General features: G+C 37.6%; 1 protein-coding gene across 1 annotated transcript in view; it reads right to left on the reverse strand.

The window, feature by feature from the left end:
* Positions 1–3,225: 3,225 nt before the first annotated feature.
* The window catches only part of ADAMTS19 (ADAM metallopeptidase with thrombospondin type 1 motif 19), a 56,228-nt gene continuing 33,637 nt past the window's right edge, over positions 3,226–25,816 (reverse strand). The window contains exons 14-15 of the mRNA XM_010167591.2: positions 8,215–8,392; positions 3,226–4,459 (exon numbers count right to left, since the gene is read on the reverse strand). Coding sequence (XP_010165893.1) covers positions 4,308–4,459; positions 8,215–8,392 — 330 coding nt within the window. The 3' untranslated portion in view covers positions 3,226–4,307. The remainder of the gene's footprint in view (positions 4,460–8,214; positions 8,393–25,816) is intronic.

Raw genomic sequence — 25,816 nt, forward strand, 5'->3', positions numbered from 1 at the left:
CTGTCTAAAGTGCTTAATTTTATGTGTTTTAAACTAATTCCTATACCAGTTTTATCAAGGGTGCCCTCTTTGTTGTACTGCAGGATTCTGAGAACAAGAGTTCCACGTGCAGCTTATCTGTCACCTTCAGGATTTTTTAAACCCTAACCATGTTCATTTTAGCCTCTTCCTCTCCAGTCTGAAATATGAATTTTTTAAGTCTCATCTCATAAGCCACGTGGTCTATTCCCTTGCTTATTTATTTGCCTTTTTAAATGTGTTACAGGGTAATGCCACTACATTGTTCAGGAGAACACAGCAACCGTACATTAATGCATTGCTCAAGCTGTGGATATAACCACAGTTCCAAAAAAAATGGGAAAAATGGGAAAAGTGATGCCTCTTCTGACAACATCTATCAGTTTTTGGCTTCCGCCCCCCGCCCCACTATTTTCATAGTATTAATAACTTCAGACCACAGTAACCAATGACACTATGATGTTTTGCTACCTCTGTGATTGCCAGTTGCAAGTTCAGTATATTGTAGGAATAATTTAGGTTATTTTCCATAGCTATACTACCTTACATTTATCCACATCAAAGTTTATTGGCTAATGTCTTGCCTAATCACTCAGTTTTGTGAGTTTCTTGCTCACAAGTGAGGCAACAGTTTGTAAACCAGAAGAGCTTAATGTCAACTGCAGAGCTGGAGATCTCAATTTTCATTCTCTTCCTCATGCCATTGATGAGAAAGTTGAGAAAACTAAATCCAGCATCATTTCTTGGGGAACCATACCACTGAGTCCTCTCCATCCTGAAAGATGACCATTTTGCTTTCAATCCTTTAACCAGCTTTCAGGCCACAAAGATTGCTCCTGTAGTCCTGTGTGAATATACTTTCTTGAATGTGGAACCTTGTCAGAGACTTCTGTGTCCACCAGATCCTCTTTGCTCAGGACATGGCTGAAGCCATGCTGACCATCTCCCAACAGACCATGATTATACAGGTGCTCAGGATTCTTTTCTTTATTGGCTATTATGGCACCAGAAAAGGAACTCAACTGTCTAGTCAGTAGTTCAAAGGAACCCTCCTTTTCCACAGGCAGGAATCATGCTGTAATCTGTCCTCTGGCAGAGTGGTTGTTTGAAACAACAGCTTACACACCAAGGCAAGAAGTCCTTTAATTTCCCAGTTGTGTTCTTCCAGGAATCTCACATGACTGCTGCCCTGGACACCTGTTAGCATCTAACATGCCTACTTGGTCTGACATTCTCAGCATGTATGGGGTAAGAAGTAAGCCCAGTGTGCACCAGCTAAGCACAAACCCTGTGCACCACTTAAATCCTACGTAATTCAACAAAACAGGATCTAAATGGGATTTAAATAGCAGAGGCCTACCCTAGCACTTGTGAGCTGGAGTGCATTTCACCTTCACTTGTCAGCTGAACTTGACTGATTTGACATTCATTAGCTGAAATTTTACATATTTATCAGGCTGGAAGGAAAAAGTCTTAATGCAGAGGGATTGTTGCTGAAAAAGAAAGACCAAATCCAACAAGTGAGCCAACTTGGATGGGAATGTCTATGAGCACAGAAGGCTTTCGCTTCCCTGAACACAGCTGGAAAGGGCTGCCTGCTGTCTCCCGGAGTGGTGGCAGGGCTCTGCAGGGCAGGCGGACGCATGCACACCCCACAGCCTGCTGGGACTCAGACCACAGACTGGGCACATACCCAAAATATTCTTACAGTTTTCTGACAAAACAGGTATTTTGGTCTGTGCTGCTTCTCTGAATGATGTCAGAGTGTATCAAAGCAGTAAAATTAGCTTGCTTTCAAATCTATGCAGAGAAGGAAGAGGCATTTTTGCTATGTAGACACAAAATTACTTCACAGTGATTTACACACATCCAACTAACAGCTCTGTACTACCAATGTTGAAGGAATCAGATTCAAAGCTATTAGCATCGTAACATCCTGATTTCAGTCATTGCATTTAAAAAGAACCTAATTTACTGTGCAACTTTCCATCCCTGGTTCCCATCCAAAAGTCTTTTCTTTTATGTTGTTGTGTAAGGGTGATGGGAGGATGATTTCAGCATAAGCCACTCATCTGTTTTCAGCGGATACAGGCAGAGTTAAAATGTACTTTTCCATTTTGAGATAAAGCCGATATTCTAGTTAGTGGAATATTCAGAAACAGCAGAGCATATGGATTCACAATTGTGCAGATGATCACTGGCTGATAAGACTGTCCTCTGGCCCCTCACCCAGAGACATCTTTCCTTTTGCTTGATTTTTAGTTGTGATTCAAGTGAGTACAGGAGTATTAGTAGGGCTGGGTTCTAAGTAAGTATGAAGAAAATTTAAAATAATGATTGTTTCTTTTGCCTATGAACTACAATAATTCTACTAGACTTTCAAATGTGCATCTGTGACATTGGGAAGTTATGCTCAAGATCAACTGAATTTTCTGTGAATTGAAACTTTTTAATGATACAAAATATAATTTCCCATTCCATGATGTCAGAGTTATTTTTCTTTTTTACTTTTTAAAACCAGAAGATATTTAATTTAAAATCATGCAGTAGCACATCATTAAAGTTGCAGTTTTTGGATGCACAGCAGTAAGATGCCAAACCAAAGATTTTGACAGTATAACTATTTGAAAGCATCTATGTTGGTTTCAACAGGAGTTAAGACTGCAGCTAAGTATTCTTCCTGGGCAGAATCACAGTCCTGATTGGGGGCCTCAGTTTATTAAATTGTGTGGATATCTATATCATATTGAACCAGCAGACTCTTTGCAGAGAATTAAAAGGAACAATCACTCAAGTAAGGATGCATTTGTTTTGAGTAGACAATATAATATGATGTCTTTCAGACTAATTTCTCCAGCTGTCTTGCCTTCGGGGTTTGTTCTCTTACATATTTTCAGAGCGTGCCTAAAGGCTTATGTCACATAAGGCAGAGGACCTGCCACCTCTCCTCTTGCCAAGTTCAGTGGTTATCAAACTAACCTGGGATAAATAACTTATCCTCCACTGAATATTAATCTGTTATACCCAACTTTCCATATACCAAGGCTCACAGAGCTGCATGTTTGCCTGCAGCAGCAGAAAGGTGCTGGTAGAGCAGGAGGTAGGAGGCATTTGTTGTAGGGACGTTGTAGCCCTACCTGCTGCGATGCAGGGCTCAATGGATTTGGCTGCCAGACACAGATGCCCAAAAAAGGAAAAACACAAATAACAAAATAAGCTTTACTTTTTATTGAAAATGTAAAAATCATGTGAATCATGTACAATATTTTCTCATAAGGAAAATTTTAGCTGTTTCACAACGTTTCACAAAACTGTAAAACATTTCATTTTTATAAAGACTTTTTAATAAAACAAAGATAAAACTAAAGTAGTATTACAAAGCCATTTTCTAAATTGTCAATAGAGGACTGAAAATGTTTAACAGATTAATTCATAAAAGTGGCAGGAGGAAGGACTCTTCCATTTGTAAATCTGCAAGAGGACACACAAAGGTATAGAGGGGCATGGGTTTTTTGTTTCAAAACGTTTAAAATCAAGTGACATGTTAAAAAAGTACAGACATGGATTCATAGGATGGTACAAGATCTAGGACTCCATTTCTCTACACTACCTCAAACAGTGCAACAGTGATTCAGTGTAAATCTCTACAGTGTTTCATTGATTCAATACTTGTGTTCAAGTATGTGTCCATGAGAATGATCAAAATCCCTACTTAGCTATTTTAGTTTTCTTGTTTATAATATAAATTACAGTAGATTATCCCCTTCAGTATGTTTATAAATCAAATGAACTGATTTCAAAATACATTCTGTAATAACCTGTTCAATAATGTTAGCTTACTTACCTCAACATCTGTTGTAAAATACACAAGCTCATTCTGACTCTGAGTGCCAAAAATATAATAGAATTAAAAAGAGCTTTATTTCCATATACAACAAAACTATGCAGCTAAATTAAAATAAATTCAAGATAACATGACTTTTGCTGGCAACAGAGAGACGACCCTACTGAAAATAAACATTTAAAATACTAGTTACTATTTTTTTTTAAATTCTGATAGATGTATCCAAAATTGTTCATATAAAAATTAATTATGAAAATGCCAGAGGATAAAACAAATTGGCTGTCTAACCACAACAATTAAGGATGTCTGGCAGGCAAAAATAAATTAATTTGATTAAATTATATGTAATCTGATAATAGTTGGCCTGAAGAAGTGTGTGTGTACGTGTGTGTGTTTATAAATAATAAGATTGCAAAGAGCTGAGAGCCAGCCAGCCTGACAGAGGTCAACTCTTTTGTTGCATTTTTTGCGCGTAAAAGTCCCTGCATGTCTCACAGCACCGCTGATACCACCTCATGTCTTGACAGAGGTTCTTCTCTCTTATCACCCTGCAGTACACAGGCCACTGGTCTCCCAGGCACTTGAATGTTAAAGCAGCTGTGAAACAACAACAAAATCAGACATACATAACTGTTACACTTATTAGTAAAGAATCAGGTAGCAAAGGTAACAAGGGCACCAGAAGTGTACCTGGGGAATGGAAAGGAGAATAGATGTAGATACCCAACAGAAAAAAGACAAAAAAAATCCTCCTGCTGTCAGTATTTTCAACATTAAAACTTTTTAAGGCCAGCTTAATTTATAAATTGGATTAAGTTCCATTGAAACTAATTGGTTTCATGTCATGCAGCTGCCTCCTCATGAGGGAGTGAAGCCCATCCTGCTGCCCTGTACCACGGTTTGCTGGGGCTGGGGCCAGGGCTGCGCAGGGGCTGCAGAGCCAGCTCCAGAGCCAGCTCCAGCAAAGCCGTGCAGAGCCGCAGTTCCAGCTGATGCTGCCCTCAGAAGCTGCCACTGGAAAAACAGGAAGCCTCAGCTTGAGTAATACCAGAATGGCGTTCCCAATGACATCTGTATGGGTTTTGGTTTTTGGTTTTTTTTAATCAGCAGCAAGTAGGGAAGTGTAGGGGTTAAAGCACAGCAACTGCTGCTTTTGCTCACAAAATAAAGACTTTGTGCTGTGTTGTCAATGAATGGAAGTTGAACAAAACTGCACGATGTCTTACATCATCTTTCTTTATAAGTGAAATAATATTCTAGACCTTTAGTTTTGTCTGTCTTCCTTGTTCAAAGGTGTGGTGGGTTGACCCTGGCTAGAGGCCAGATGCCCACCAAAGCCCACTCTATCACTCCCCCTCCTCAACTGGGCAGGGGGAGAAAATAAGATGGAACACAAGAGAAAAAAAAAAAACAACTCGTGGGTTGAGACAAAGGCAGTTTAATAGAAGCAAAGCAAAGCTGCGCGCGCAGAAGCAAAAGAACAAAATATTTATTCTCTACTTCCCATCAGCAGGCGATGTCTGGCCACTTCCCGGGAAGCAGGGTTTGCATACGCATTGCGGTTCCCGCAGGACAAACGGAAGTAACGAATGCCCTCCCCTCCCACTCCTTTTCCCTTGCTTTTATTTCTGAGCATACGTCATATGGTATGGAATATCCCTTTGGTCCGTCTGGGTCAGCTGTCCTGGCTGTGTCCCCTCCCAAGACCTTCCCCACCTCCAGCCTACTGGGGGAAATGTTGGAGAGACAGCCTTGGTGCTGTGCTAGCACTGCTCACCAGTAACCAAAACACTGGGGTGTTATCAACACCCCTCGAGCCACCAATACAAAACACAGCACTCTGAGGGCTGCCGCGGGGAAAATCAACTCCTGCCCAGCCAGACCCAATACAAAAGGAAAAGAAATACGTTGTCTTGCTAGCTTGAATGCTAGATGCCACAGAAAAGGAACTTGCTAGGTTGAATGCTACAGATACCACACTATGAGGCACTCTTAGAAGGTTTGAAGACAGTTAATGAGTCCCATGGTACAGTTCATTAAGCAAATCTATTTTATCTAGAAAAATGAAACTTACAGTATAAAATCAATGACAGCTGATATGTTGGCAAATACACTTGTCCAGGCCCTATTATTGCATTTTGTGCTTCTCAAATGCACAAATACCGTGTATTTTTTACCTTCCTGACCTTTTTCTCTCCTCTCCAAGTACATTAAAAATGGGGTTTTTGTTTTTAAATTTTCTTCCAATACATTGGTCTGACTGTATCACCCTCTTTTTAACCACTGCAATGGGTCTTCATGCCCGCATGTCAAAGTCAGGCTATTAATCCTTACCTTCACATCTTTTATGTCTTATCTTCACCCAGTTATTCAGGTTGCTCTATTAGTAAGTAGTTTGTTGCTGCTTTTTGACTGTGGGAATCCCTGACTACCAAATTGTTCTTCAGAAACCTTCTAAAATGACAAAGAGATCACACTAGCCTGAAAAGCCACTGTTTGGTTTACTCTACCTCCTCCCATGGTTCTTATGACTATTCGGTTCTCTCCAGCAGACATAAACATTCAGATGTAGAAGCCTGACTTTTGTGTGCCTGTTGTACAAAACAGGCACATTTTCATGTGTGTTGTCTTTTTTCTTGTGAGGCCATCTGTTAATCCACCCACCTTTTTCATTTACAAAAGCCTCTTACAGTGCTTTTCATAGAAGGACCCTGGTACCAGATTTGTGTCTTTTTGCACATTCAGTTATTCGAGTCATAGTGCATACATTGAATTAATATGAGAAAACAGTGAAAAATACGGCACAAAAAATAGACATCATCCAGAAATCATCATAAATAGTGACCTGAAAAAAAAAGATAATCTGCTAGAAGTTTTGAGTTACTCTCCTTTTTTTTCATAGAAAGGAAAGAGAAACTAAGAGTGTATTTATAAGAGTAGGGATAGTTCAATCTACATCAGCTCCCACTAGACCTACCCTCAAATCCAGAGGATCTATACTGCATAATAGGGATGGAACTGGAGGAAAAAATGATCAATATATTCAAGAGAAGTATTGCTTTATGTGTTTTGGAGGTGTTAATGTTTCTACTGGATTGGATTCTGATTCCTGCTACATGAGGTTGACCTGTAGATTACTAACATCAGTGCTACATAATCCATTCTACGAAGGCAACGCGGCCCAATCTTTTTTTGGGCGCTACACATTAAGTAAAATTTTAATGAATCTGAGGCTCTATTTTTTCTATGAAACTTTATGATTCACTTTACTCTGTGACACAAAGCTGCTTATACCTCAACAGAGGGAGAGCATCAGTGATAGAGCGATGGCCTTTTGCTTCTGAGAGATCAGCTGGACAAAGATAAAGTACAAAGGGCAACCTTACAACAGTGAAATTGCAGAGGAGAGGGCCATGAGCAACAGCTGCCAGCTCATCCAGCAAACTGAAATGATGACTACTACACAGAAATGTTTAAGGGTTAAAAACTTCAAAGAGAAATACCCTTCACTGACTTAAAGGAAGCATTACATACAGCCTGAAATGTTAGACTTGGTTTCCATGCAGGAGTAATCTATTTGACAGGAGGGTTTATCTTAACAAAGGCTCTAGAAAATCACCTGGAAAGGGTATGCTGTCTTACAGCAAGCCTTTGAATATTCCCCAGTCATGCTCAAAAACCAGATGAACCATTTGGGGAACTAATGGTAAGACCATCATCAACAACCCACTAGGAAATAGCAATTAACAGTTCTGTAGTTATGCAGTAAAATAATTTTGTCAAGACCAGCACAGACATATGTTCCTCCAGGAACAGCAAATCTCTACATGTTAGTAATTTTCCTTCACATGTCCTAATCCATCAGGCATAGACTGTAGACACTGGAACTACAGACAAGTGGAAAGAGCTATTTGTATTTGACGAGCAAATAAGGGCCTCTTTGATCTCATAAATATAATGAGAACATAGTTTGCAGAGATCTTAAAAAGAAAACAAGGTATTTTCTTACCGTAGAAATGTTTTATAAAATTGAGTGGACAAATATATATAAACTTATATAATAAGTTTATAATGTCTCTAATATAAACATGCTTTAATCTCAGATGTTTTGTGTCCATAATATCATGCAGTCCCATAATATGGTCTTTCCTTCAATAACAAAACCCTTCACCATTCTGAGGTACAGTCTCTGATGTACAGATTGGAAAACTGAGGGAGAGTGATAAATCTCTGCATAGAATTTACATCTCCTGAGTCCTGGCCCTCTCTTTTTAAACTGGGATCATCATTCCTCTATAAAGAGAAAAAAGTAAAAAGATTTTCAGTGTCAACGTGTAATTGTGACTGCTTACCTAACCTGGGTGATGTTATTGTGTTAACATTAATTTTCTCATTGCAGGGGTGGAGATGACAGGGTCTGTAGGCTGCAGGTTTTTCTGAGGAAAAGCATTCATTCCCGTGCCTCCCCGTGATCTTGTGCATGCACTGGATGACTCGGGACTGCATCCCTTTGCCACAGCTGACGGAGCACTGGAACACACAAAAGACACACATTCATTGGAAAGTTATTTTTGACTGTAAACATGAAGGTAAAATGCCAGTCCAGGTGAAGTCAGTGGTTGCTCTTTTGGCTGTCAGCATTCCATTAGTATTGCCTTCCATTCTGTTAGCTACATGAAAATCAGTTTAAAAAGCACAAATAAATTGGCAGCATTTATTGAAGGACTGATTCCAGCATCCTGTTGCTGTCAGGGTCAATTTTGTAGAGCCTGTGATGAAACTGAAATGCAGTAATGTGCCTGAAGGGAGCAGGGGCTGTTCTACACTATCTGTATCCTAATTCACTCTTATTAGAGGTGAAGGTGATGGAATAAAAGAAAATGTCTGCAGACACCGACAGAGAGAAGCATTTTTAATTAAGCCATTACTCCTGCCAGTGCAAAAGTACTCTTTGTGCTGAGCTGAGTGCATGCCTCACGTCTTTGCATCACATCTCTGTGTTTTCACGTGTGTCCCACAAATGAAACGCACAAAGTGAGACATGTTGCCTGGCTTTTAATCAGCCTTCTCATCTTGTTGCCACAGAAAATGAGGTGAGAAAATAAAACAGCTGAGCAATGTAACAATGGTAACATTCTACTTGTAGTAACATAATATATTATAATGAAAACTTCAGCAACGCTATACAGATGCACACAAAACATATTACAGACCAACACAATACATACTTTCCATTTCACTGATTTTTTTGTGAACAAAATTTCATAGGACATGAATTATTTTTGTGTCCACTGATATACATTCTAAAGCTTTAACTACAAATTCATTAAAAAAATTTACACATTGCGATTTGCTCCTATCTGCTAAGGATTTCGACTCAAGCCCACAGATTCAGTTGTTTTGGAGAAATTTACTGTAGAGGACATCTTCAAATATTAATCAATTTCATGCAATGAATGATATGAGCACTGGCTGAAAATTTATGCTGCTATCATCCACATAATCATGAAAATTTTTTGCATTCTAAACTATCTTAATTACATAACTATTCAGAACACATTTCCTTAGGAGGATTCAAGAAGCAGCTAAAAAAATACTGAAATGAGAGAGAAGGACAAGAGGGTGCTAGAACAAAAGAGGTTTCCCAACCATCCTGTCTCAAGATGGAGATGGAGAAGTATAGTTTTCTGAAAAGAAAGAATAAATTTTGAGTATAGGAAACACTAAGGGGGTTTTTACCCTTTAGTTTTGTAATCTACGCGCTTTTGAGTGATATTTTAAACACTCTTACCTGGAGGAAAGATGTACACATGCCAAACGGGAAAGAGAGGGCTTAGCACCCAAATATGTACATCAAGACAAGTGAGACTCATGTCTTTTTGACTCACAACTCTCCAAGTGAGGTACAAGAGACTAGGATATACACTCGAAGGGTGTTTTCACAAGGGACTGAAGAGGGTTCAAAGCACATTTCAACTTATAACCACGTGAAATCAAACACTGGCATTCTATAGAGGCAGCAAGTGGTTGATTTTGCTTCTGTTCTCAGTGACGTATATCAGGAGTAACTCCACAAAGTCAATAAAGAACTTCAATTTCTTGCAAATTAATCAGATACAGCCTGCATGAGCCAAGACATGCAAAGATATCCAATTATGAAGAGATAATTTTCTATTCAATAGCAAGCACAGCTTAACATATGAACCAATATGCTGTTCGCAGGAGGGCATCCACCTAGCACTGAAGTCTTTTCAAAGTAGAAGTCTGTCATCAACTTTGAATTTAGTTTACTGCTTTTAAATAGCATGAGGAAAAGCCTCTCAACAGAATTCTTTTTCTTGAATTCTCTACATTTTCCCTATGCAGCTAAAAATAATTTGGCTTCCTATAATGGCCAACATTATGCACGTGGTAAACATGTATAATCACACATATACATACTGGAATTTAATCACCAAGAGCAGCCAAAACATTGATCTTAATCTTGAAAAAATTCCAGCCACTTACTAGATTTCTCTCTCTGTAATTTCAGAGAGTTTTCTCTTTGGAATATTTTAACAGAATAGCAAGTGAGACAATGGAATAGCAAAATTTTAAAAAATCACAACTACAAAAAAAGCCCCAAACCTGAGAATGAATGAGAGATGAAAGTAATAAGATGAAGTTAATCTTTAATATTATCACAATGATCTTAATTTAAGAGTAAATTGCACACAGTATTGTATTTCTTTTTCCCTTAGTAAAACACTTGCATGTTTATCAAAAAAAGCTAGAGTATGCGTGAGCTTGTAGTACATATGTATCTTCTTTTATCAGCTACAAAGGAGGAGGACAGGACAGGCAAGTGGATCTGCTACATAAGATCTCCTAAAAATAATATATCTGCCCGTAACCTTCAGTTATCCTAAAATGAGTACATGCAATCTACCCATCTGGAGTACTGGACGGGAGAATGGGATTTGAAAACTCTAGACTTCTGCTGACAAAGTGGGCTCCAGTGCTTTATCTGCTAATTGATAATGCATGACAATTAATGTATGCAGGTGTCTTTGTGAAAAGCACTCTGGCAGCAGTCATATCTTCTCTATATCAAATGAGCTCTGGCCTGAAAGCTTCTTATGACTGCAACTGAGACAATATACACCATTCAGACAATCTCCCTCTTGGCTAATGAACATTTAGGTCCTGAGTTTCTATGCATAACTTAGCAAGATTTTGGCATTAAAATCTTAATTGGTGAATTAACATCCCTTTAATGACTGAGCCACTATTGGCCTTTGTCAAATATTTCAAAGAGCACTATGAAGTATTACAATGCAGTATTCTATCTAAAGATGTATAAAGCTTGCAAATAATTAATTTTAGTCTTGCATGACCTACTTACTAACATCTCAACTTCAGAGGAAGAAATTCACACTAAAGGATGATAAAAGTAAAATGTTTCCATTCATATAGGAAATATCAAGCAAAGCAGGAAATAAAATAAGAAATTTGGCTCCTGCTGTATTTTATTTTCACAGAAATGTACTAATTTTTAACTTTGTATTTATTCTTATTTTATAAAACTGAGAAATTTTATTAAAGTCTTGTAAGATGTTTGGGGAAAACTGTGAAGAGGTAGGGCTACCACATTGATTTGTAATCCAAAAGTTTCAACGCCAGCCTGATCAGTTTACAGGTAAAGAGAGAATTTTCTAAGCCACTAAAGTGTTTTAAAATGAACCAGGGATATGACAATCAGTTTGTGCTCTTCCCTGTTCACACATCACCATCAGCAGCAGTGTCTGCCTTCAGAATTATGAATTCTATTGATTGGAAGCCAGAAAAAAAAATATAAAAAAAATTCCATATCTATATTATCTCACATTCAAAGTAGTATGAAATGGTATGAAACAGGGAAAAGCACACTTCAAATATGGCATTGAGCAGTGCTTTTGCTAACTACATAGACAAACAGTGAGATTTCTGTTTGTCTCCATGAATTTGTCTTAAACCTGAATCTGTGCTGCATACACACCAGCCAACTGCTGATATAACTGAGAGCAGCCACTAAATATTGGAAGATAAAAGGCATCCCTAATATTTTTCTTTTTCACTCTGCACAAGTATAGACTTGGTCCAATATCACTGGCAGACACCTCAACCCCTGCAAACCAGCTAAATGCAACTCAGAGCAACAGCTCTGACTCTCATTTTGACACTTATTTTACTGCATATGCATGTGTACATTATAGCTGAAGCAGACTCTTCCAAAGCTGTCTGCTAAGCTTGCTTCACTTTTGGATTTCTCTCATTGAAAATATTCAGCTGAGGCAAATACCTCTCACTGGATGTTCAGATGTCACGTTTTAGGTAGTAAGTAGCTAAAGTTGCACAGCTTCTGTATACTTCTGGAGTTTCCATGTTTAAAACTTTAACAAAGCAAATAAAAAAAAAATTCACTTTTACATTTTAAGCAGTGGATTTAATCAGAAAGCAATCTATCTGTCAAAGCTGCTTATATTTCCCATTATTTTATGTATAGATATATTACATATATAAAATATACAGAAAATGCGTACTCCAAAGCAATCTGTAGCAACTTACATCAATTCAGCAGATCTAAGATTAATTTAAACCCACAGCTTTTATTACTAGTGAATGCAGAATACTCTTGTAGAGCTCTTCTTCCCATCTTCTCCACCTCCCAGATGTCACTCTTGCACGTACTACACTTCATTTTTGTGGTGGTTATTTACATTTTACTTCTGACTGTTCAGATGACCTACACTTTAAGGCCATGCAGCTGATTAGCAAAAATTCCTGTAGTACAACTGTGTTTGTAGGTTTAGACTAAATGTTTGAATATGCAGCCAGAGGTTTTTTATGTGGCTGTTAATCTGTGCATTTTGGACACAATCCTAAAGGTACTGTAAAACCGTTCAAGCAGTAAGACATGTAAAACATTCCTGTTGAAGATTACAAAAAAATCCTGAATAAATACAGTTAACAGCTATTTTTTTGGAAAGTTTTTCTTTAAAATAAAATCTACCCACCCACCCACCCATTTTGTCCTACTTTTGAACTTCTTTTAGACATAATTTCAGGGACAGAAACATAGGTGTTAAATATAACAATCCTTATACTTGGCATGCACACCCATTACCCATGATTCCTTCTTTCTGTTCTCTGCCAGAAATATATATATTCTGGAGAGAATACATATTCCCAAGGCCAACAGCTGAGGAAGGTGCTGTAATGCCTTAGCTGCTTCCAGCTGGCCTTCCTAAGAAGTAGGAATTCCTAAATTAAGGGAAAAATTGTCTCTGGCAGACAGTAACGGTCAAAAGGCATCTTTCTGCCAAGATAGCAGGCAATCACTGCAGAGGCTGATACAATCCACAATGAAAAACCCAATATGTGACAATATTAACAGAATTAACTTGGACAATTTATTTTCAAGAATAAATGGATTGTTCAATAAAAGGTTTTTACAAGTCTAAGTAGCATTCAAAGTGGAGAGTGATGTTCTCATAAGGGAACTCAATGAGGAGTTCTACTGGAAATTATTAGCAAAGCATTCCTAATCATTTATGTATAGGTTCATCAGTTCCAGCATTTAAGCAGTTTCAACCTTTTCATAAAGTGAGTATGAAACAAGGATAGCAAGAAATCAGACTTTAGCAAAAAGATTAATATTTGCTGACATTCTTGCAATCTTTTCATGTCTCTTCCTTTTATATGAGGTTTGCTTTTGAAGGCAGGTAGCAGATAAAGTGGTGCATTTGTTTTCAACAAAGACTTTATACTGAGTTTAGCAATATTCTAAAAAGTTACTAAATAAAGCAAATAATCTGCAGTTTACTTAAGATTTTCTTTTTTAAATAAAGACATTTATGAATAGTGTAACTAATACAAAAAGAGGGACTGATGGATCCAAACTTAAAATGGAGACTGAGTTCTCTCATGCATCATTTCCAGGAAGGTCTTTCTGCCTCTCTTATTTCTGACACACCCAACACCTCTGTATATGAATGCCAAATTTAAAATTCAGAACTTGTGCTAAGTTTAGCTGAAAAAATTCTGCTGTTGGTCTCTCCTAGGTTTAGCAAGTTTGAGTTGTCCTTATTTATTTCCTTTGTCTTTTATCCTTTTTTTTTTTCCCCTCTACCCCTGCTTTTTTCTTTCTAGCTCTTCTTCCTGGAGTAATAATTAGTACTGGATACCTGTTCAAAAGAGGTAAGATTTTAAAGTAGGACAGATAAAGCCCCAGCTCACCTTTGGTAACTAGGGATAGAGATCAGGTTCCTATGGAGGAAACCCTCATCGCCTTGTCTCAAGAATCTGGACGACATTTCTTTTCTTTTTTTTTTTTTTTTTTTTTTTTTTTTTTTTTTAAATCCTTGTTAGCTTCCTGGCAGAACAATTCAGTTGTTTGGTGGATGATACAAAACTGCCTTTGGTAACAAGGTAACAAGGCTTGAAGGAACTGAAAGTTTAGAAATAAAATTTGGTTGAGGTATACCACGTAGAATTTGGTGTAATATGATTATTAATGAAAGAATAAAAAACCCAATCATTTTTACTAGGATAGTATATAAAAATCTATACTTTAAAATATCATTACTCTTTTACTCTGAATCAATAGTGGGCTCTGATAGGCTTCAGTCTTAAGACTCACTGGACTCAGCTCGGAAGTAGCAAATTCTTTGTCTGTATTTGAAACTCGGGTTCAGTTTCCCAGTTTCTTTCTTGGATGAGCTAATGAAACACAGTCAACCACTTAATGATTTAAAAATCTTGATTGTCCCAGTGAAACTAGTTTGTTTTGTTAGGACAGTTTTCCTTACTAGTTCATTTAGGAAACCCACTTAGAGAAGTACTAGTGGGACAAGAACCTCCTTTAGGCCTAGGAAGGCTGATGCTGCCAATACACTTCTTAACAGACTATGCAAGGAATGGGTAGAAGACCCATCAGTTTTGAAGGGAAAATTTCTTGCAAGACTAAAGAAATTTCTAATGTGGCACACAGGATAGATCTGGATTCCTCTGGAACAAGAAAAAGAGCAAAAGGGAAGGGTATTTTTTTCTGGTGGAGTCTTCCATCAGATTTATACAGATTTAAAAGCCTTTAACATGAGGATTTTCTTTTCCTCCACAACAGAAATCTTATTATGATGGCATTATTTTCCAAAAAAGCTGCAAAAATTCACTGTATGACAACCTGGAGTCCTGATCCATAAAAACCACAGACTGTATTACAGCCTCTCATTTCGCCCCCAAATCAAGGAAAGTATCAGCATTTTTCTTTCTTAATTAATGATCTATGTGAAAGCATAGATAAAAATTGCAATACTGTAAAAGATAACGGAAGCTATGTTTCTCTGTATGCTCCAGATTCACTTTACTTTCACAACATTTTCAGTTTTGTATTTATACTTTCTATAGATCTATATTTAATACAAAAACACACTAAAGTTTTAAGACTATTTTAAGCATACCTCCACTGAAAAAAACAGTTCTTTATTCTTATTTAGGACCTTAGGCACGTTGTTAAATAGTATTTGACATAAGAACACTGGTAGATTTTACAAAAAATAAGCTGGTGAATGCTGGCAAATGATTAATTACACATCAACATTCTATACGGCTGAAGTATTCTACATTAAATAGTGGAGATGTTCAGACTTATTGACAATATACAAATATATCCTCATAGAACATTTTTTAAATTACAGGGTAAGTCTGACTTTTCTATTAAAAAAGAGTTACATGATTGGTCCAAAACTCAAGTCACAGTTTCACCACCACATTATCATCTCTTTTTTTTTCAGGTAAAGGTGCCTGGCAAAATGTGTATCCCTGCTTAGGCTTAAATGCAATATACTCTTTAAATTGTCCGAAGACCATTAGAATTTATAGATCTATAGGGCAACTATAAAATTATTTCCATGCTTCTCAGTGATGTAAAGCCTTATATTTTATTTTCCCAGTTCTGAAAATTGTATTTATCTTTCATGGTTTTTAAAGGTAACACAGCTGCAAAGCTGAAACCAAATATATAACTTTTTTTTTTTTTTTTTTTAAATACATGTTTTACCAAACAAATGTGATGGTTGTGATACTTTGAGATGAGGGAAGTGAAGCAAACCATATGAACACCATTTCTTTAGGATCTTTACCTTCCAGCCAAGGAAACAAACAACTCTAGTCAACAGCACTTTTACAGAACTACGGCTTGTTTCCAGTGTCTTTATGTATATTTTAACAATTCTAAAGATACTAAAGGTTTGCCTAAGGCTGTATGTTACTTTTAAAGTATGTCAGCAAAGAAGCCAGAAGGAGACAATTATTTCTTAGAGCCATGTGTTAAAACTGGTTGTACAGATGCAACTCATAACTCTGTAAGAGGATTCACACTTAGTGGATTAGACTCACCATTTTGCTGCCAACACTTAGTAAAAGATCTTTTATATGGCATACTGTATATATTACTGCCATTAGTGCTTAGTGATGAGTAAGACATTATTGTATCTCACACTTTCACATCTGCGATGTCACCGCGTGGTATTTTGGCAGAAGGTGACTTACCATTGATTGTAACTATCAAACACGCAAAAAAGAATCTGGAAGCTGTTTGATTTGATGACCTTATAATTATGTTTATCCTTCTGATAAAGTTACTTGGAGTATGTGATTCTGGACTGATGAAAATGAACTCTTAAAAAGAATTTTAAATATTAGCCTTTGGGTATATAATTGAATTCTAGCATATATCACAACGCTGGCCTGCTGCTCTGTAGAAAACCTTCCAGGGAAAAGCATAGCTCATTAGCACAAAAATGTTATGAAAGGATTACTGCATTTCTAATGAAAAGACAATTCAAAGAACCCATTAAGAATATAAAGGAAATGTCATAGAAGGGGGAAATAACCTCCAAGAAACCCCTATCTCTTAAAAATGTCTACAATTTTATCTATTTACTTTTCAGAAATCAAAGAAACATGCCAAAAAGCTGTTTTGTACAACATAAAATTATTGGCCTTTAAATAGCATCATGCTATACAGCACTCTCAAGTTTTTCCAGTAATATTATAAGTAAAAGATAAAGCTCATCCCTAACAATGACTTTACTTCCATTCACTACATCTACAAATTTTAAATCATAAAGATCTGAAGTGATAGCACATAACTCAGCTAAACAGATATGAAAGATATTAAAAATTTGAGAGTTTATGAGGAAGCTGAAGCCAAATAACTTTTTTTTTTTTTTTAGCTGAAATACCATGATCCCACATATGGGCCATTACTTCTGAAATAAAAACCTTCAAAGAGAAACAGAGAAAATGAAGTAGAAAAATAACTTACAACTATCAATAACATTTCCACTGGTTAATTTTATCTTCAAAATGTCTAAACACCTTCTTCATTGAAGGAAATGGATTTCCAGGAAATTATTCTAACTGCTTTATTAGTAGGAAAAGCATACTGAAGTGTAACACTTTTGTTATGTATGATGAGGTCACCCAAAAGCATGACTGCCCTGAGGGAGCTATCAGAGGGCCAGGAGATGGACAGTGTTGACCTAGCTGAGTTGTTGCAATCCTGTGATAAACTTACCAAAGAATGATCATTACTTTTTGGTGAACTCTGTTTTATGTCAACATTATTGGAAGTATTTGTGGCAGGATTAGATGAGTGAACTCTGTAGCTTAAACAAAAATCTATGAATAACAGCCTGAAACACCCCAGATAAAGCAGAAGAGTAAATCTTTGTTACAGTATTTCAAAATATGCAATATTGCTTGTAATTCTTTAAAATGAGTAAATGAATAATGTCAAGTAGCTATTCTGATTCTGTCTTGCCAGTCAGAAATCACAAACTTGAATTTGAAACAATTATTTCGAAAGAAATTTTCAATAATTAGTTATTAATTATATTTTACAAGTATTTTCAGATAGCAACTACTTACAAGCTATTAGAAAACAGTAAGAAGTGAGAATCACACAGAGTAAAACAAAGTAACAAAAAGTAAAGAACAATACTTGCTTTGGTGACAAAATGAGGACTTCATAGAAGATCAAGTTTATCACAGGAATGAACACCTGAAGCAGTATTATCTACATTAACTGCCTAAAAGATAAGATTAAAAAATGCATGAAATAAAAATCTTTCCAACACACAAAAATCAATTAGATCCCACAAGAGGGGAAGGATTGCATAAATTCTAACAGAACCCAAGTGAACCGGCTAAATGAGTTATACATTGGCAGATGATACAGTCAGAGATGCTGAAGAAAACATTTGGAAAGAACAAGAGATTACTTTAAGAGATGGAGATATAACAGGCCAAAGAATGTCTACTGGTCTGAGTCTCAGCACTGGGCTGAGTAATTGAATTTTCTTGCACATATTGACGGTTTTGGACTGACTTGTCAGCTATCAAGAGAAAAAGTCTAGGCATAATAATGAACAGACCGATGCAATGATTTGTCCAATGTGCATCACTAAGCAAAAGCAAGAGGGAACATTAAGACAGAATGAGAGTAATGAACATGCAGCAAAAGCCTATGCTGAAAAGATAAAAAAAGTATGTGGTTCAAAATGTCAGGGGACTGGTGTTCTCCTCAAAACTGTGGGACTAGCCATGAAAAGTGAGACAAACTGCAGTGTTTTCCAGTTTGTATGTGAGACAGTCTTACAATGTAAACTCAGGTACATCAGTTATTGTAAAGAGACTGGAGATCCTTACGTAGGATGGGTTGTACATACCCAACATACTCATTTCAGTTACGTGAAATTCCAAAAAGATTAAACAGAAGTTGCTTCTCCTGTTTGTCTTGTCCTCCCCTATGCTGTTCGATGTTACTTCTAATTCCATTAGCTTCTTTTTTACTTACTTGTGATGTTACGTGATGGCATTTTTTGCACATAAAGTCAGTATAGCTCCTTGGGACACTGAAATTCTGATGGTCAGTGTAGTCCCTATCTCATAAAATTTTGTTGAGAATAATCTTTTTAGACCAAACCTGACTGAGGAAGAATTAGTGTCAGCACAAGGACACTGAAGGAACGTTCAGTGTTACTACTCTTCCTTGTTCAGAAGAGTACTCTGAGGTAGTATGTTGGGTTTGTGTGTGTTTGGGGATGTTGGGTTTTTTTGGTAGTGGGGGAAGGGCCCCTTTGTGAGAGCAAAAAGCTCCCCTGGCTCCAAGGCAGAGACCCCCCCCAGGCCAGGCTGGGCCAATGAGCACTAGAGAAATGCCTTTGCCAATCCATATTTGTCAGGGGAAGGACTGTCTTGAAAAGAAGACAGTGGAGAGAACCTGGAGGAGAGACTGTGAACCTGAACAAAAGACAACCATCAGCCAAAAGGACAGACAGGAGAGAGGTGCACTGCAGGAGGAAAGAGGAGGAGATGGAAGGGCAGAGACCCACACCCAGATCTACCACATGGAGTAGGAGAAGACAAAGTCCCCTGCAGCCCATGGAGATTCAGTGGGGGAGCACAGACCCACATGTAGGCCATGGAGGACTCCATACTGGAGCAGAGAAGCTGAGACTGAGCCAAGTGTGACTGGAATTGGGACCCTGAGAGTTGCTCGCTGCCAGAGTGGGGGTGGACCCCCAGAGTGGGGGGTGAGTCTGCAACCTGTGGATGTCCCCATGCTGGAGCTGGGAGCTGAGCCTGAAGAGGTCCATGATGCCATAGGAAGCTTTGGAACATCTTGTTCCTGGACTTCCATGCTGGGAAGAGCAGGAGAGGTGAACTGACTGCAACCCCATTCCCTGCCCCCTGTGCTGCTTGGGGGGAAAGTAGAGAAATCAGAGGCAAAGTGATTTGAGCCCGGGAAGAAGGGAGAACTGGGGGGAAGGTATTTTATGAAGTGGTTGTTATGTCTATTAGATGACATGGTAACAAATTAAATTGATTTTTCTTCCCCAAGTTTGAGTCTGTTTTGCCTGTGACCATAACTGGTGAGTGAGCCATCCCTGTCCTTCATTTCTAATCCCATGCCCCCTTTGTTTTGTCTCCCATCCCATCTCACCAGGTGGGGAGAGTGAGTGCAGGACCACATGGTCCCACCATGGGTCAAACTACAACAGATAGCATCCAGCTAGTTGGGCTATAAAGTTCTGCATTGTAATGGTTATGTAGTAGAATGTTAAAGATTTCACTGATAAAGCACCTTCCAGAAGACCAATTTTTTAAAGATCCCAGCAGACCTCAACAAGAATTAGTAGGCATTTCAGGGAAAGCACATAGTGAAGTCCTGGATATAGGACATTGCTTCTACTTAGCAATTCCCAAGAATGTTTTTACTTATGTAAATCTACATTTAAATGCATATGTGTCCATATGTAAGTCCCCTTCAGCAGTAATGCCTGGCCTGGCATTACAAGGCTCACAACCATAAAAGTTTGGCAATTGGTATTTGGTCTGATCTAGACTGCCCTAGAATGGCTTGGAAGACAGCAGCAGTGGCAAAGGAGGTGATGAGAAGCTGCCTCTGCTACCCCATGTGACTTCTGCCTTTGTAGCTGTATGACACACCTCCTGCTAGCTGTGAATTTGTCTCCTTCACCTGGCCTTGTTTGCTCCAAGAGATCACAACATCCAAATGTCGAAAGACAGCACTCAGCAAGCCTCAGTACAGGCAAGAGTGGGTTCCTGTTATCTTCTCTGTAGTAGAAACACTTAACAGTTATTCAAAGGCATCGTACTTGTACTTCTGTCTCTAATAATTATAACTAAGGTGGGTTTTTTTCCCAATTCTAGTTTTCTGCTTTCTAATTTTACTGTTTTCCCTTGAGTGTAAACCCCATCTCCTTTTTAGAAATTAGGCCAGTATCAAAGTTTAATACTGCAATACAAATGTGCGTGTATATTTTCTCTAGGTGAAGATGTTAAGTTGACAGATTAACCAAACTTTCTCCCTGAATTCATTCTTTTTTATTACTCTAAAATTTCAAGGAGCCTTTCGTCTAGTTGGTCCAAAAAACCACCATTCCTAGATCTTATCCAGTTGACAGTGTCTTGTTTGACAATTCACTTCTCATTTCAGCTTAATTTTTGGGAGCTGAAGCAACAATTTTTTAATTTTAAAGAATGTTTGAAAAATATTCTTACCATTCTAGACATTAAAATTTTTTACCTCGTTATGTACAGTCAAAGACAATTTTTAGAATTAAAAAAAAAAAAAGTTATAAATTAGCATTTTGGAAATCTGATAGATGCAGATTTTGGTCTCCAGATTACTTACTTTGTTCATCACAGTTGAAAAGGGCCATTATTGCTAGCAGACAACGTCAGCACTTTTCAGGCTGCCAAACACTCACACTGTCACTTTTCAGTAAGGCAGAGCATTTTCTTCAAACACAGTCATTTGTATGGGAAGAAAAGTGTCAGATCACAAAGCTAAGTGGATGCCTTGGGTCTCTGCATCCAGTATACCACTAAAATACTGATGGCAGCTATCTACCCTTTTAAGCAATGCCAAATTGCCAAATGTAGCAATTCAATAAACAGCTAGACAAGCTGTCAGTACAGAAAGTAATTACAGAAGCTAAAGGGACAATTAGTTGTCAACAATAGAAAAAAGCAAAATAGAGATCATGTGTACAGCATGGACACCTACAGTCTATTCAACTTAACATAAAATGGGCCACACTGTATAGTAAAAAGTTTTTTAAAATTAATTCCAACTGACAGAAATTTCTGCTTCACTAGAAATAAGTCTGCTTTGATGATAGAGACACACCTTCTCACATCAGTAATCCAGAATCCAGTCAGTCATACCTGGCAATTTTAAGGAGTGTCAAAGACTGGCAAGGCAAATAGCAGCCAGACTGCTTTGCTTACAGCTATGGTTTCAGGCTGTAGGTAGAACCAGAGGATATGGCTGAAAGGAGTGCCCACAAAATTTGTAAAGCTGCCCAAAGGTTCAAAGTCTACGACTGCATACTAACATTAGCAATATTTCATTCTGAAACATTGTTGGGCATACAAGGAAGAAAATGTCATTTATTTGTTTATAAGTTTTCAATTATCTATTTGAGCAGCATTTTTATAATTTTACTTCTACTACCAGGGTGTAAGAAAAACCTAGCTTGTTCAGGTATATTTCAGACCTCCTTTTCTTTTGGAATTTTCTAGACTTCCTCTAACTGTTAATGTTTAAGAAGGGGACTTAGAAGTCAACCTTTGCACTACTCATTTGTGTCTCTAGCATGCATGCCTCACTGAAAGTCACTGATTAAAATCAGCCCAGTCCAAAGCAACCTCATACAATTGCTGAACTCATTGCTGTTACCCTTTTCTTTCTCGGACAGGCAACAACAGTGGCTGTGTAGTGAACCTCCTCTTTCCCCATACCACTCTTTCAGCTGGCACCCTACAGCATGCTGTACATGGTGCAATGAGACAGTGGCTGTACAGACCCACTTAAGCATAGGGCTGTATTTGCCTCTGTTACATGCTGCCATCTTCCAGGCATCCTCTTTGAGCTATGAGGGTTGTGTTTTGCCATCTGTTCCCCTTGTTTTTGCATTACACTATCTCTTGTACTCCGTGAGAAGGTCATTACGGTCACCCACTTGTTTACTTCTTGAAGCGAAAGTTCAAAACAAATGTATTAAGGCTGTGCCTTCTGCTTGAGACCCTCTCCTAGGATGCAGAGGAAGAAAAAGAGTAGCTGTTATCATCAGTTGGCTTTAAAACTTTTTTGTTGTTGTTTTGGGTTTTTTTTCCCTTTTGCTTCCTTTTCATGATCTATCTGATTATGTAGTTCTACACCTTCCATGTCACTTGTCAGATAAGACTGCAAGCACCTTTCCGCAGGAACTGTAAGCTTCTTTTGTTCTTTTTCTGTTTTTTTCTATGAGGCCTAGCAAGGCTCAATCTTGATGGGAACTACTCATGTACCACAAGCTTTTTTTTTTTTTTCTAATACAACCCGACTTACAGGTAATGCAAGTCAAGAGGCAACACAACATCCACCCACAGTTACCTTTTGATTCCATTTTGGCATTCTCAAAAACTTTGCTTACCGTAAAGAGACTTGTAGTAGAAAATGAGGAAAGATGTCCCAGTAGACCTAAGTGTGACACAGATACCAGAATTTCCCATTTATGTGTCATTTTGTGTGTATGGAAAATAGGTAATGCCCACTTTTAAAATCCTTTTCCAATCTATCAGTGCTTTTGCCTATTATTAAGGGTGGTCTTGTTCTGTTTTTCTAGAAACTAACATGGCATTACATTTATTCCAGGCAAAATACTACTGTACATTGATGTATTAAAAAAACCCCCAACTTTATCTGAAACAAATGACGTTAATATTACAGGATTGGCTAGAAATGTACAAAAAACCTCCCCACTCTCATTTCATTATATTGACATCTTCCATGTGATTTGCTCATACTTAATTTCTGAAACAAAGACATAACTAATTTGCTGGAAACTAATCGTTATTAACGTGATGCCAATATTATTTTGACTTCTATTATTTCACAAAAGTAACATAATTTCTTTGTCCATAAAGCTACTAATAGTGTCGTATTTTGACTCTTGGCCAGCACTGTTCTGTTCCCAGAATCTAAAAGAGCTAACAATTTTGGATGGGTATCCAAAGGATAAAACCAAGGCTAATTACCTCGTCAGTAAAACTCTAATATTAATATTATCCAAATTCTGTTGTTTTTATTTTAATTGAAGGAGATTAAATCAGTTTGAGTCCATTGCCTATGAAAATTTAGAGGCTGTTTAAATATTTAAGCATATAGTTTAAATGTTGAATGCCCCATGCTCTCAAGTAGTTAGCAAAAAAAAAAAAATCATTTTTTTTCCTCTCTCCATTTTCACATGGTCTTTGATTGGGACAGAAGAGAAGCAATCCTAATCACTGATAGCTGCTTTTTGTAACACTCAGTTGAGAGATCTCTCTGTGACCTGTCGGGCTCATTCTGTCTCTTCTCAACAGCTGGAGATTTGACTTCCTCCTGATACACACACATCCTTTCTTGAAAGCACTGCATATATTATCTTAAATAAATAATTTGGAATAGGTCAAGAATTCTGGGGCTCACTGGTATAAAAACCAAGTAGTTGCTTCAGATGTCCACTCACTGGAAAAAATTTAGCAGTTTAACCTTTGTTCCCCATTTTCACTTCTTCAGTCTATAGACAAAGTGAACTCCATCCCAACCACTGGGACCATTATCCCAGATGTCATTTTTGATTCCTCTGCATCTCTGGTCTAAGACATAGACACCATTTAGAAACTCTGCTGCTGCTGCTTCTTTAGTTTCTACTGAATGCATTCTCTTTCCAGCTGCCATAGCCAAATGTCGTTTTAGAACTTATGCCATATTATCTTCTCTGGTCTCCTATACAGACATGCTTTATGTATGTTTCTTATGTAAGATGTTTCTTCATCTTACAAATGGCTGCTCCTAAATTTTGCTCCATTGCCCACTGTTTTGATCCTATTATACCCCACTGAATCTTTCCAAAAGTTTCCAGTATAATATCATATAAAACTTAAGCTTTTAATTATTATTTTCAAAACCCAATCTCCAAATTATTCTCCCTTTTAAAATTCATCCTGCCTCTCATGCTTCATTTGTTCCACCAATGTTCTGAAGATTCCAGATAGTAGTAAAAAAAAATATACAGTTTCCTACAGAAAGTAAAGTACCCTAGACCTGCCCTTTGAGCACTCTATCACGTTGACATTTAAGTCTTTTTGAAGAATGACTTTTACAATGATGTGAACTTCTCTAGTAAGCCAGGTAGATGTGTAAACATGCAGTTCATATGCTTTTTATTTCACTTCTCCCCTGCCTACTTGTTTATCCTTAGATAATGAATTCCTCTGAGCATGACCTTGTCCTCATTCAGCCATGAAATGGGTGGTAATGGGCAACTTAGTAAAGGACGCTGCTGCTAATATGATTGAGCTATGCCTCGCCCTAATATGTGCTATAGCAGGTGTGGTGAGCTTTCCTCATCTGAACGTAACTTTCACATTATTAAGAATGGTATTCCAAGGACTGCATTCACTGGGAAAAGACAATGTAATTGGTAGCATTGCTAGATGGTGGCTCCAGAAGTTCAGATTGAGTCTTTATTCTTTACTTTCTCATCATACTCATTTTCCTGACGAAGGCAGCACTGAGCCCAGCTGATGCTGAGAACAGCAATATTTAGCATATATAGCCACCTTGGTGACTTAAGACCTATTACAGAGTTTAATGCTGCATACAGTCCAGATCATACAACATATTTTAAAATTAAGTCAGAATTTAAGAAGGATTGATGTGTTTATTGACCTATTGGAGCTTGCAATTTTGGTCAAATTTTCTTTGATCTTGGTATTATTGTTAAAACATTGAGGATAAGAATTATTTGATCTCTATGTGACTGTACCTCTAAACCAAATTAACTCCATTACAGCACTACTATGATTATTAATAATGTTATCTTTTCAATAACAGTGCAATTTAAGCTTCATTTAAAATTATGCCTTAGGAGTTCAAGAGGAGCAGCAAAGCCAATAAGGATCACATTAAGCCTCTTGTTTCAATGTGTGAGAAGCTGCATTTAAATTTTTCAAGCCAAGTCTTGGCATTAGCTTCAGGGAATTTGGCTCTGCTCAAAGGAACAGACTTCTGTCAATGTCAATAACAATCCTAAAGAGTAAAAACAGTGAACACAGAAGGCTGCACTGAACCTCTGAGTTAGATACAAACAGTGATCAAAGATTAACATTTATCTGAGCTTTCCATTTGTTTCTCTCACTGCACACATATTAACATGTATGCCATGGCTTCATGTTGCTAGGTACTCTAGCAATGGAACAGAACAGTAACAGGGTAAAAAAAAAGGAAATCCAAGTATATTTTAAATTGAACTCATGTCTCTGTAGAAAAATCAAAGTATCTATTTTTTGGTAAAAATCCTGGAAAATCTC

This window comes from Antrostomus carolinensis, unplaced genomic scaffold (genome assembly GCF_000700745.2).
Source record: "Antrostomus carolinensis isolate BGI_N321 unplaced genomic scaffold, ASM70074v2 scaffold10755, whole genome shotgun sequence".
NCBI classification, from domain to species: Eukaryota; Metazoa; Chordata; class Aves; order Caprimulgiformes; family Caprimulgidae; genus Antrostomus; species Antrostomus carolinensis.